Raw genomic sequence first — 13,966 nt, 5'->3', positions numbered from 1 at the left:
TCCTTCCAGAAACTAATTTGTAACTCTATTCAGATTAGTCCCAGCAGGAGAAACAGAGTTTGCCAAAGATGCTGTTTTCGGATACAAAGCTTCAAATATGAAAAAGGTATTGCTTGTCAAGTTCTGTCTTTGATGTGTGTTTGGATCTGCTTTGGTGATGTTCGTCTTGCAGTGGGTGGAGGAGAAAACAAGAGGCCGTATCAAAGCTGCAAGCGTTACAGCGATATCGATCGACACATTGCGAAAAGGCGGCCCTCAAGCAGTGTTTGAGGATCTTTGCAAACTACCAAAGGTAACTTATAATTGCTCATGTAGGGAATCAGATCTCTGTTTTGTTCTAAACAGTTTCGAAATTACACATTTGCATTGGAAGCAAAGTAATGAATGTTTTAAATAAATTTGGGTTTTATTGTATCATGCACTTTCGTGATAGAAAACCTGGTAGCTGTTATTAGAGTGAAGAATGCAGCTGTTAACACTGGGAAGGAGCCTCTTTTGTGCTTCACAAGAGGCTGTTTTCTTAGAGATTGAAGATATATCTGTAATCTTGTTCCCTCAACCACTAGAAATGAAATGAAATGATATATTAATGCCTTCAAAAGGCCAAAATGAAAATGACCTATGAGACCAAGCTGTTACAACATAGTGAATCTGATACCATGTCCGGAATAAAAAAGAACTAAGACAAAAAATACAACTACTACAAATTGGGACTGTATGGATGTGCCAGCTAATACAAAAGGTGCCCAGTACAATGTGGGGAGGGGGGGAGATATGGTAGAGATCCATCCTCATCAACACTCTAGAGGTCGAGAAAGTATGGCTCGAATCCTTTGCTGTAGTCTACGTCGATACTGTGTAGCTCCTCTCCTCAATCGTGGTCTTCTAGATCTCCCTACCTCCAATTCTCGGTCTATGAGAATGCCAGTGGTGGTAGTATGAGTGCGGGTAGAGCTCTGCAATGGTGGCTCTTCCTCACGCTGCTCCTCTGGGTGTTCAATATTTAGTGTAAAGAAATCTGTAATGTGTCTCTGGGACTGTCTCTCTCCAGCTCTCCTCAGTAAAGTGTCTCTATGCTTGTGTAACTCAAGTAGATACAGTCCAAGACATCTTTGATCCTCATAACTCATCACCCTAGATAGAGGCCCAAAACCCTCTCTGAATAGACAATGAAAACGGCCTTGTATCTCATAGTACAGTGTGCAATGGCATATGTAATGTAACTTTGTCTTTGGCTCTAGATGACATAAGCGGCATATCCTGCTATCTGCTGTTATCCCTCTGAATTTTCCAGTCTCAATCTCGAGCTGATGTGAGGATGTGCGTATCTGGCCAATGGCACAACGCAGACCATGAGAAAGATGTGTGTCCGTATAGCTAGGTCGAATCACAAACCCATCCCCTAGGAGGTGGAGAAGATGCTCTCTATAGAAAGCCATCTTTGTTTCCAACTCCGGTACTGGATCTATCCATATCCTCCTCATGTCCAGCTGGATCAGATCCAAATGAATGAGTCTATTAATCTCCACCCGTGTCAGAGACATCAAGGGTGCCTGTACAGAGTACTGAAAAGGAGGTAGCCTGCCCATGGTGAAGCCATGTGTCTGAAACCATGATGTCATCTGTGCGTACCAGCATGATGTATCCCCTTGTAGAGCTAACTGTTTGGAGGACTCTAAGGCCAACCTGGCATATCTATCTCTAGTAGTATCCCATACGCTGTGTACAAAGGAGACTGGTCACGTAAGTGCCTCAATCTCCATAGGGGGGTCGGCTAACTGCGCTCGAATGATATCATGCGGTACGGAGGCCTTGGCTCTAATCAGCTGAGAGATCATAGATACCAAGAGCCTCTCCATACGTCTCCAGCCATCCTGCCCTACAGAAGGTCCCCAAACCTGCACCCCATATAGCATAGTAAAGGCAACCAAAGTATCCAAAAGCCATAACCTTGTCCTAGATTCCTGGAACTGAACCTGCGAACACATCCTCTCCAATCCTCCCAAAGCCGCATAAGCTCTGGTCAATCTAGTCACTGCTGCTCTTGTAGCCGGGCTACAGTGTCACTTTCACAGAACACAGTTAGTACAGTTGGTCCAGGCTGGTCCACACTGGACGGACCCTCTGGACCCTCTGGCCTAGGAGTGACACGTGGCAGGGTATCGACGGTGGTCTAGTGGACCTCGTGGCCAGGTCACCACATGGCTGACATTTATGAGCTGTTGGTGGCTCTTTATGGTGGTACATAGGAGTGGTAGCGGTTGGTCATCGGATTATCTTCTTCGCCTTGGGTCCGGCGTCATCGAGGTAGCGAGTCTTACACAGAGCACTACTTCACCATCCCTGCACATCTGAGCCTCGACACCCCTCTTGTACCTGTGAGTTCTGGGCTGGAGCTGAGTGTGCTGCCACGCCAGAGTCTGTACATGGTTCTTTGAGCTAGTCGAGTCCACATGTTCTGGTTCACTGTTGTATCTCTGTTGTTATCCATTGTTTCTGTGTTTCATTCTGTTTGAGAGAGTTTTCATTTGTTTGAGTGAGATTGTCACGCTCATTGCACTGAGGGGCACCCACACTGTAGAGAGCACGACGCATTATCCGCGCTACAGGTGCTCTCATTTTGGCGATCATGCTGGGGACCTTAACTGAAGTCTCACTCTGTTGAGTAGCTGGTTTCTTCGCTTTGCCTGTGCAGCCTGTTGGTCGCTTCGCCTGTGCAGCCTGTTGGTTTGGTCCAGTTTCACCCTTGATAGCTTAATCTAGTTGGTCTAGTCTCTCACCTTACTGGCCTGGTCCCCTCTCGCCTTGGTCCAACTTGCCTCATCTCTGGTCTAGACCCCTCGACCCTGGTCTAGTCCTCCTCGTCCCTCTTCCCTGGTCCAGCTAGTCTAGTCACTCGTCTGGTCTAGTAGAGTCTAGACCAGTCTTCAGCCAGTTCAAGGTTCTCTTGCCCAAAGCTTGGTAGGATTGGAGGTCACTGCATGACACATACAAGGAGGTCAGTTGAGCGTCAAAGCCCGCTACTGAGCCCTCTGAAGTACTATCACAGAAGACGACCTTTGACACCTTGTAGAAATCCTTCAACCTCATCACCTATACCCCCACATATCACATCACCCATTCCTTCATCAGGTTCCCCATCTTCGCGATCACCTTCTCCAGAAAAGCTCTCTCCTATTCTTCTACAACAAGCTAGTGTGCAACAGACTCAGCAAGGAATCATGGAGCCACTAGCTAGTGTTTTGGCCAAGGTGAACATCAAGTTCCCTACATTCAAAGGGGGGTCTTCAGAAGATGCTGACGACCATGCAAGGAGATTTGTATCTCTCTGTAGGGGACGTGGGCTGAACAGAGAAGATGCTTACTTGGTACTATTTCCATCCACCTTGGATGGCCTAACAGATAAATGGTACAGCCAATTTGCAGAGAACCATTTTGCAACTTGGGCAGCCTTAAGACAGCAGTTCTGTGCAGCTTTCAGGCCAGGTGACTACCAGGAGAAGGTGTTGGATGAGTTGGCTAACATGGTGCTCAAACCTGAGGAGACTTTTGCGGAGCTTATGACGAAAACTAAGTCGCTGGTGGCCAAGCTTCCCCAACAACCCGGTGAATTCATGGTTAAAAAGTGGGTGGAGAAGGCGCTTCCCAAAACTTCTCAGCAAAAACTCCGAGAGAGTCTCCGACCCGACGCCACTCTCGACGAGTTCATCGCAGCTGCTACTAGAATAGAGGGAGCTAGGAAGCTCTTCAACAACTCTCCTCAAATAGATACTCCCACTGTGTTCTCGGAAGGTAGTCCTACTCATCCTTTAACTTCTTTACGTAGGGAACTGGAAGCCCTAAAGCTACAACGAGCTCTTCAAGAGGAGAGGTCCTTCTCTCTTAGACAAGAGAAGCCTACACATAATGAGGCATTGGAACAGATTAAGTGCGAATTAGAAGAGCTCAAGTGTCAGCAAGAGACTAAGGCTATGGTTTGGTGTAGCTCATGCCGCTCTCCAGGGCACCCACCACAGGAATGCCCCCTTCGGTTTTACTGCCACTTCTGTGAAAAAGCTGGACATGAGGATAAGGATTGTTACTACCTCAAGGGATTGCGTCAAATACAACAAAATCTTGGTCCTTCTCTCCAACAAGGGCTAGCACCTGCATCCAACATGGTCTCACCCTACGGCCATCAAAACCAATTGCCTCCTCTGCTGACAACACCCCCTATGCAGCAAGGTATGCACAACAACTTTGCACCCCACAGTTTTTATCATGCCAGTACTCCCTCAGTTCCCCAAAGTTTCTACACCTCAGCCTCAAATTCCATGCAGCAACCACCTCGTCCCCCGTTTCGTCCTTCCAATCGGCCCATACTCTGCTACAAATGCGGAGAATATGGGCATTATCAGAGCAAGTGTCCTTTACCCGAGGGGTCCCCTCCTTGTCGTCATTGCCCTGATTCGAAGGATCACTACAGTAAAGATTGTCCCAAGCAAAGGGCATCCACGTCTTCAGGCTCGACTCAGAACCAGCCCGAATTCACCTTTCCGAAGATAAATTTGATTACTGTGAACACCGTGCCTCAACCTTCTCCTGCTACTCATGTGGTTAAGCCTCTGCAAGTGGAGGAGCCTGCTGGTGTCCTTACTCGGGCACAAAGAGCAGCTCTTGGTCTCAGTCTACCCACAGGTCCACCTCGCCAGTCTCCACTTCCTCACTCTGGTCTACCTGACCCAAAGGACAAGTCCTTCCCAATTGCTCAGAGCAAACCAACTTCCTTGTTATCCGACATTGATGGAGCCTTCTTAGAAGCAGTGGCTGACTTGGAACAGATTAAGGTCACAAAAGGAGCCTAGTTCGAAGGCGCCAAGCCCACAACAGAAGCCATCTTGAAAAATACTTTTCAGCAAGTGTCACTATACGACATGCTAAGGCTTGATGCAACACTTAGAAGTGACGCCCTGTTAGTCATTCAGTCTCTGTACCCGGGGACTGGGCCTAGTGGCGGGCACCTCCCTGTACAGCCCTTAGAGTCCTATTTGATTTCCTATCCATCTACTAGTGGGCATAGTCGACGAGGTGCCTCTGAAGGTACAAGGTTTCACTTTTAACTTGGATTTTGTGGTAGTTAATCTTCCCCTGGTAGAGGGAGGTTATCCCTTGCTGATTGGTAGGCCATGGCTACGACACACTAAAGCACTCCACGATTGGGGAAACGATGCAATGTGGATACATACTTCTGGCTCCCCTTCTGGCTCCCCGATGCAACCCATCCTCTTAGAAGGAGGCATGGATCCAGTGGTGCAGAAAGTTTCCGTGTCAATGGAAACCAACCCTGAACAAGAACAGCCTACTACACCTGAAGGGTCAAACGAAGATCTGCTGGAGTGGCTGGAGGCTACCAAATCTATGCCTTGTTATGGAGTCTCTATTCACTCTTTGCTTGAAAGTACACCCTCTTCCAATGTTTCCAAGGTAACTAAACCTTATGAGCCACATGAGCCAGCTCAAGAGTTGAAGGTCACAGAAGATACTCGTGATGCGCTCTTGGTGAAAGCCCTCTTGATAAAAGCCGTTGAATTTGGAAAGCTGAGGAAAAAGTATATAAGAAAAAAGAAATCTCCCCTACAGGAGTTCAACCCCCTTCAGACATCAGCCCCATTGGTGTCTGCCTCTCCAATCAGAACGAAGCTAACCTCTGTGTCTAGCCAACTCCCTTCACAGAGCAGGTCCTGCTTGATGTGCTGGATGAATTCCCTACTCCTGCTCGTAGTCTTGCTGAGAATAGTTGGTTCTGTCCTCAATTTGCACTTTCATAATGCTCTGACCTTCCTCGCCCTTACCAACACACCCTCGTCCATACCCACCCTCTCCCTCCCCCTCTCGCCCCTACCTACTCTCTCCCACTCGCCCCTACCCTCCCTCTCTCGCCCCTACCCACCCTCTCCCTCCCCCTCTCTACCTCTCGCCCTACTCTCTCCCACTCGCCCCTACCCTCCCCCTCTCGCCCCTACCCACCCTCTCCCTTCCCCTCTCGCCCCTACCCTCCCCCTCTCGCCCCTACCTACCCTCTCCCACTCGCCCCTACCCACCCTCTCCCTCCCCCTCTCGCCCCTACCCTCCCCCTCTCTACCTCTCGCCCATACCCTCCCCCTCTCTACCTCTCGCCCTACTCTCTCCCACTCGCCCCTACCCTCCCCCTCTCGCCCCTACCCACCCTTTCCCTTCCCCTCTCGCCCCTACCCTCCCCCTCTCGCCCCTACCTACCCTCTCCCACTCGCCCCTACCCACCCTCTCCCTCCCCCTCTCGCCCCTACCCTCCCCCTCTCTACCTCTCGCCCATACCCTCTTCCACTCGCCCCTACCCTCCCCCTCACCCCCTCTCGCCCCTACCCTCCCCCTCTCTCCCTCTCGCCCCTACCTCCTCCCCCTCACCCCTCTCGCCCCTACCCTCCCCCTACCCACCCAACTCGCCCCTACCCTTCCCCTCTCGCCCCTACCCACCCCCACCTTCCCTCTCGCCCCTACCCTCCCCCTACCCACCCCACTCGTCCCTACCCTCCCCCTCTCGCCCCTACCCACCCCCTCATTCCCTCTCGTCCCTATCTAGCAACCTACCCCTCTCGCCCCTACCCAGTTCCCCTCGCCCATACCCCCTCACTTCCCCTCTCACCACTGCCCACCCCTCACTCCCCCTAAACCCTATCTAGCCCTCTCAAGTTCAGCTTTCATTCTGTCATCATCATAGAGCTTAACCCTATTTGCGGTGTTACTCGGGTTTATGGTCATCCCTCTTTTCGAGAAGAGTGTTGTTGCAAAAAGAGTGGCAAGGGTCATCTGCAACTACAAGCATGGCCCAGGCTTTCCAATCATACATACTGGGTTCCTGCCTAGCTAGAGGCTTAAGGCGATTGCAAGCAGTGCAGTGTTTTTGACTCCACTTTTGAAGTGTGTAAGGTCATGGGCCTAACACCGGCTTCAGAAAGATGTACGGATGCAGTACCTAGTGGTTTTCCTTCACAGTTTTTTCAGTATTCCTCACCGAGACGGTGAGCGGTCTTGTGGCGGGCAACCTGTAGCCGGGCTACAGTGTCACTTTCACAGGACACAGTTAGTAGTGCTGGTCCACACTGGACGGACCCTCTGGACCCTCTGGCCTAGGAGTGACACGTGGTAGGGTACCGACGGTGGTCTAGTGGACCTCGTGGCCAGGTCACCACATGGCTGACATTTATGAGCCGTTGGTGGCTCCTTATGGTGGTACATAGGAGTGGTAGCGGTTAGTCATCGGATTATCTTCTTCGCCTTGGGTCCGGCGTCATCGAGGTAGCGAGTCTTACACAGAGCACTGCTTCACCATCCCTGCACATCTGAGCCTCGACACCCCTCTTGTACCTGTGAGTTCTGGGCTGGAGCTGAGTGTGCTGCCACGCCAGAGTCTGTACATGGTTCTTTGAGCTAGTCGAGTCCACATGTTCTGGTTCACTGTTGTTATCCATTGTTTCTGTGTTTCATTCTGTTTGAGAGAGTTTTCATTTGTTTGAGTGAGATTGTCACGCTCATTGCACTGAGGGGCACCCACACTGTAGAGAGCACGACGCATTATCCGCGCTACAGCTCTTCTCAAAGAAAATCTCGGCCCAGTAAAGACTACCCCCAGGTAAGTTTATGCATCTGTATACTCCACAATCTCTTGACCATATGTGAAAGTAGGTGCTGATCTCCTGATCCACTGTGGCGTGGTGTTAAACACCATAACCTTGGTTTTACACACAATCCACTATCTTCTACAAAACTGTGTAGTGCATCCAAATGTTGTATACCCTCTAGTGAGTCAGATATCAATACAATATCATCAGCATATAACAACGGGATCCACGTCCCTGCCAGTTGGGCACCTCTGTCACCCTCTCTGTCAATGTAATCAGACACCTCATCAACATACATACCAAATAGAGTAGGAGACAATGGGCAGCTCTGTTTCACCCCAATAGTAGAGTGAACTAAATGAGATACCCCTTCGGGAGTGTGTACATGTCCGTCCCATGATTGATTTGTATAAAGCCATAATCCCCCAAATCAAATCTATGGGCACCCCCATCTCCTGTAGTCTGCGCATCAATCGAGCTCTCGGTACCATGTCAAATGCTTTGCGGAAATCCACAAAGCTACAATAAATCCGTCTCCCATGTGACCTGCCCTCCTCAATGATGGCTCTCGGTGTCAGAATATGATCAAAAGTGGAGAAACCCCTCCTGAAATTGGCCTGACCCTTTGCTCGTACACCCTCACCCTCTGCCCAATTACTCAAGTGCTACTCAAGAATGGATGCATACAACCGTGCCAATGTGTGTCCAACCATAATAGTGTGGTAGTTCCCAGGCTCTAGGATCACCTGCTTTGAAGATGGGCACAATAGTAGACAGCCTCCAAGTCTCTGGTAGCCCCTCACACATGGCACGATTGAACAACACTGCAAGAACCTCCAACAACATATCCCTAGCATGTGTAAAGTTCTCCGCTACTAGACAGTCATGATTATATGCCCTCCCAGTCCTCATCCTGTCAATGGCCCTCTGTACCATCCCAGTGGTAAAGAAGGTGCTTGTATTTGGGCATGGCTCTGTAGGCTCTGGAAGGGGTTCTTGCCCAAGGACCGTATATAACGATGTCGCATGTTGGCCCCACACATCAGGTGAAGTAATCACTGGGGGAGGGGAGTGCTCATGAAAGAGTGGCCATGCTTCTCCCGAGTCCCTACTTAAGAACAGCTGATATAAGTCTCGCTCCATTTGAGCTATGTAAGCTTGCTTCTTCCGTCGCACAAGGCGCCGGGAAGCAATCCGAGATTGTCTGTAAGTGATGTATCCTAAAAGAAGATCCCTCTGAAGCTGGGCTCTCATCTCTCTGCACTCATCATCATACCAACTATTTTGGGGCATGCTCCCAGAATGTTGTCTCCTGTCCGGCTGAGTGTGTGGGTATGCCACTGTTGCAATACCATGTAGTGTCTCAGTCAATAGAGTGGTGCACTCCTCCACTGAGAGGCCTGTACCTGCTGTGCCAGTTGTGCCTTCCCATAGGCCCCCCCTACCCACCCGTCGCCCCTTGCCCAGGCCTTGCCCCCCCTTACCCACTCCTCGTCTCTCGCCCTCGCCATTATCCAGCTCTCGTCCCCTTGTCCCTATTTACCCCTCGCCCTCCCACTATTGGCCCTACCCGCCTCTTCCCAACTGTCAGCCCTCGCGCACCAAACTGCCTATTGAGCCCTCCACGCCCTCGATCCACACCCTTATTCAGCCCGTGTAGTTGCATGCAAGTTGCAAGCAGGCAGCAGTTGCCAACGTCCGTGTTCGTGTCCATCTGCAAATTTCACAACGCTCTGCAAATTTCACCCATCACTCAAGCGTTTCAGATTTTCAGATTTTTAACAGATCAAGTTTCTGCAAATTTCACACGTCGCTCATATTTTCAGATTTTCAGCAGACCAAGTTTCAGCAGCACTAGAAATAGAAAACAGGAGTGTGCATATACAGATTGCTGGCTGACTGCATACTGATTGATGTATGATCTGTGGGGATATTTTCATGTATGCTCTTATGCAGATTGATAGTATCTAACTAGCTTGCAGTGAGGTAACTGTGTATGCTCTTGGGGTTTGAAGTATATTGCTATAGCTAGTCCGTCAATCAGTGTCAGTAAGTGGCTACTCCTTTCGTTGAGAGTCGGTTTGTGGGGAGTACTTAGAGTCTAGAGTTTTCCAATCGATCTGATGGCTCCACCTCTAGAGTCTGATACTTCGGGTGCAGCAATGGCCACAACTCTATCTCTTGCTCTATCTCTTGGGTGATAGAATCAGGAGCTCACCATTGTACAGATGCAGTACCTAGTGGTTTTCTTTCACAATTTTTCACTATTCCTCTCACTGAGACGCTGAGCGGTCTTGTGGCGGGCAACCTGTAGCATGCTACAGTGTCACTTTCACAGGACACAGAAATCATTATCATCTTCTTCATATATGGTCCAACCTCGTCGTCTAGAAGGGAGAGTCTTTACACAGCACCTCTGCACCATCCCTGCACATCTGAGCCTCGACACCCCCATTGTACCCATGAGTTCTGGGCTGGAGCTGAGGGTGCTGCCATGCCAGAGTCTGTATTGGTTCCTTTGAGATAGTCGAGTCCATATGTTCTAGTCTGTTGTTGTGTCTTTGTGTTGATTCGCTGTTATCTATTGTTTCCTGTGTTTTCATTCTGTTTGAGTGAGATGTCACGCACATTGCACTGAGGACTATAGAGAGCACGACACTCTATCCATGCTACAGGTGCTCTCCTTGCACATCTGAGCCTCGACACCCCCATTGTACTTGTGAGTTCTAGGCTGGAGCTGAGTGTGCTGCCACGCCAGAGTCTGTACTAGTTCCTTTGAGATAGTCGAGTCCATATGTTCTGGTTTGCTGCTGTGTCTCTGTGTTGATTTGCTGTTGTCTATTGTTTCCTGTGTTTTCATTCTGTTTAAGTGAGATGTCACGCACATTGCACTGAGGAGCACCCGCTGTAGAGAGCACGACACACTATCCACGCTTTAGTGGAAAGCATGTTAAATCTCCCGCAGCAAGAAATCTCTGTAGGCCATTCAAAATGGCCAATCCATTTGCAGGCCCCATGCCTATCAAGTACCGTCCATACTCAATATGCTCCACAACCTGTGATAATCTAAGATAGGCTCATCTTTGCAACATCCAGCTCCCTCAGCATCTCCTCTGAAGTATCATAAAATATTGTCTGGTGATGGGCAGTCCTAGCATTGAAGCCCCCCAGGATGATGGTGTCACCATCCCTAGAGAACTACCATATGTCATCATCCAAAATAGAAAGGGGTACTGTCCTCTAGGTGGTGCATATATTGACGTACTCGGAGGAAAGTAGCAAATAGCAATGTAGAGATATTTGCTTGTCTCTGCCCTCAATCTCACCCACATGTACCCAGCTTGCTCATCCCTGCGGGCAATATGTATCAATGGCTGCAACTCCTCCCTAAATAAAACTGCCACTCCCCTCGAGCCCCGTCCTCTGTGCTGTGATCGAGTCTCCTGTCTGCAAGCTGTCGCCCATGTGTATCCGCTGACATGTGGCATAGATTGCCTAGGGGCTGATGTGTCTCAGAGTAGAAGATGGTGTCCCTCCTAGTGAAGCTATCCTCAAAAGCACCCACATCAAGGTGTAGAGATCCATTACAATTCCAAGTAGCAACACTGAGTGTGGTCCCATAGGTCTCACACTGTCATGCGGATTATCCTCCAATATCACCACTCTTCCATCGCGGTAAAAAGCAATCTTACCTTTTTCCCTTGCCGCTTTAATATCCGGCATTACCTCCTACATATGAGCGATGTGCGAGAGGGTGAGGTCATCTCCGAAAAAGATGCCCGTTTTCTTAAGAGTTGGTGTCTTCTTCAAAAAGTCCTTCGCTTCCATGGAGGGAAAACAAAGGATAAGCTCCCTTTTTGTCTTATTGCCCACTCTTCAAGCTCTCGTATGCGTCGGCTCATTAACCCCATCATAGTCATGAGTTCTTTTACCTCTTCGTCCACATTGTCTTTGTCTCTAAGGCAACAAATTCTCACATGCCCACGCACACGTCTTCTTTGCGCCTCTTCTAGTGTGAAGTTAATAATGGTGGGTGTGGATGTTGTTTCCTTGCCTTTCCCTTTCTTGGCGACTTCGATCTATTTCTCGGCCTCGGCCGCTTTCTGTTGAGTCTTTATAATAACATCCACCCAAGAAGTTGTCATTTCTTTGTGTTGCTTCTCCGCGTCTTTGATGGCCCGCACTTGCTCTTTTATTGTGTTGAGCTCTTCAATTACTGAGGGTTGAAGCTCTCCCTCTTCAAGTGTGTTTCGTGATCACACCTCGGCAAGCTCCTTCTTGAGTAATGCAACCTCCTCATCTTGGGCAGTCATACGACCTTCAAGTATGTTTATCTTGCTTTTCTGATCCGACACACTGTTGTGAAGTTGCAGTCTAGCCGGGAAGGTGCGAGACCTCTAGCTAAGAGAGTTTGTTCCCTATGGTCGCAAACAAATTGCACTTGATCCTGCATCTTTGTCACTCATGCTCGTAAAATACTTATTTATTGTTCTACTCTTACTCTTTGGGCAAGCATAAGATTGCCTCAGAGTGAAGAACCGCCAAAACTTCTTCTCCCCCCCCCCGCGCCCGCCCCCAAATCAGATTATCAAATCGCCCTCCTCCTCCTCTTATCACCGCCCCAGACCACATCGTGATTCCCTGTTGCCGCCTCATGCTCATGTGGGGTTTCCATTCCCACGTGTTTCTTTCGTTTGTTTTAATTCTTATTAATTATTTTGCCCATTGGGGCTTGTTCCCACATACCCACAAGCTCATGAATAACCTTACTTGTGTCAGTCCACACACTACACCCTGGCTTTTTTCATGCTCTTTTCCTAATTCTCACGGCTTCAATCCTTTTCTACCTTCTCTTCCATGCCAGCTATTGCATAAATATTTGTCTTGAGCGCATAAGCCAGCCCATTACCTCTGCTCAGCTTTACTTCCCATTCAAAGGTCCACTTTTCCCCGCATTGACTCTGCCCATGTATGACAAGCACCAAAGCAATTGTGGAATATTCAGAAGATGGCATATTGTAGAAGACTGCCTTACAATATGCTCTGCATACGCTGAGACTGATCAACTCTATAGGTGTAGCACTCTAGTGCCCACATTAAGCACATAAGCACATAAGCACATGTTATTGCATATGTAAGGACATGCATCCAAACCCATGACACTGGCAGTTGCCCATGATTCTGGATACCCAACATGAGCCTTATTGCCAAGCATCTAATCACACAAAGCTAGACAAAAAACTGCATGTACTCTTTAATATTCACAAAAACTATCACTCCAAACCATATGTATAACATATACATCACTAGTAGCATGCCCATGTATCTAAAACCATTTGAGTTAGTCACTGAGCATGCTTTCTCGGCATGGACATGCCACAGCACGACAACACGTTCTTCAAGCGTCTTTATTTTGCCTAGGAGGTTGCGGTTAATTTTGTTGTCTCTTCTTTGCATTTTTGAATGAAGTGCATCAAGCTGACTAGCTCCACCCTATGTCAAAGTGGGCACTAATGGCTCATTTTTTATTGGTTTTAGAAAAGATTCTTGACGAAAGTTCCTGCCTCCTTTGCCTTCCTTTGCTATCCTTTTAAAGGTTTCTGTCTAACAGAGGTTTTGTTGATCAGGGTTCAGTCTGCATTGTGAATGCAGCCAGTGAGAGGGACATTTCTGTGTTTTGTGCAGGAATGCTCCAGGTAAGCGTTCTAATTTTTTTGTTAAAACCAGCATAACATAAGCTCATGAATTCTAGATGATTTGTGGTCCAAGAAGCAAAATTATCTGCTAAGAATGAAAGCAAGCTGACTTGATACACAAGTCCTCAAAAGTATAATGCTTTTGTCTATATGAGGACAGGCTGAATTAAAAGGAAAGCGTTTTTTGTGCCGCACGGCTGCTACTTTTGTATCGGCCAGAATTGGGATTAAGTACAAGGCTCCTCTAACCCCAAAGGATCTTGGGATATCCACCTGCAAGAATGGAGGCCTGATTGTTGTAGGATCCTATGTTCCAAAGACCACCAAACAGGTTTTTCTCTTGCACTTGTTTTATGCTGTGTTTTCTCAGCATCAGACTCTTTAGTTATATCTTGAGGCGAAAGTCCTACACCACATTTAATTTTGAGTATGCAGAAACCTTATTCTGTCAATTGCCTCTTTCTTTTGGTTTTAATTGTTCTTATTCCCTGCCGTTAGCATTCTAGCAGAACATCTATGTGAGTGACAGCATTCATAAATTAGCAAACATAGTTTTGAGAACGTGGTACAGAGACTGGTGGTGTAAATAGATGCTCTTTTTGTCTATGTACACCTATTCAAAACCTTTTTTTA

The 13,966-nt window shown here is 48.3% G+C and overlaps 1 protein-coding gene and 1 pseudogene across 4 annotated transcripts in view; one reads left to right on the top strand and one right to left on the bottom strand.

Moving 5' to 3' along the window:
- The window catches only part of LOC147436264 (ketose-bisphosphate aldolase class-II family protein), a 221,722-nt gene that overhangs the window by 103,069 nt on the left and 104,687 nt on the right, over positions 1-13,966 (top strand). For all 4 annotated transcript variants that reach the window (XM_086489196.1, XM_086489194.1, XM_086489193.1 and 1 more), the window contains exons 27-30: positions 34-106; positions 173-292; positions 13,265-13,333; positions 13,494-13,664. In XM_086489196.1, coding sequence (XP_086345322.1) covers positions 34-106; positions 173-292; positions 13,265-13,333; positions 13,494-13,664 — 433 coding nt within the window. The remainder of the gene's footprint in view (positions 1-33; positions 107-172; positions 293-13,264; positions 13,334-13,493; positions 13,665-13,966) is intronic.
- On the bottom strand, positions 795-1,925 carry LOC147436267 (uncharacterized; annotated as a pseudogene).

This window comes from Adiantum capillus-veneris, chromosome 18, assembly GCF_014529385.1.
Source record: "Adiantum capillus-veneris isolate H3 chromosome 18, ASM1452938v2, whole genome shotgun sequence".
Classification (NCBI taxonomy): domain Eukaryota; kingdom Viridiplantae; phylum Streptophyta; class Polypodiopsida; order Polypodiales; family Pteridaceae; genus Adiantum; species Adiantum capillus-veneris.
The sequence above is the reverse complement of the archived record's forward strand: the minus strand, read 5'-3'. Positions and strand labels throughout refer to the sequence as shown.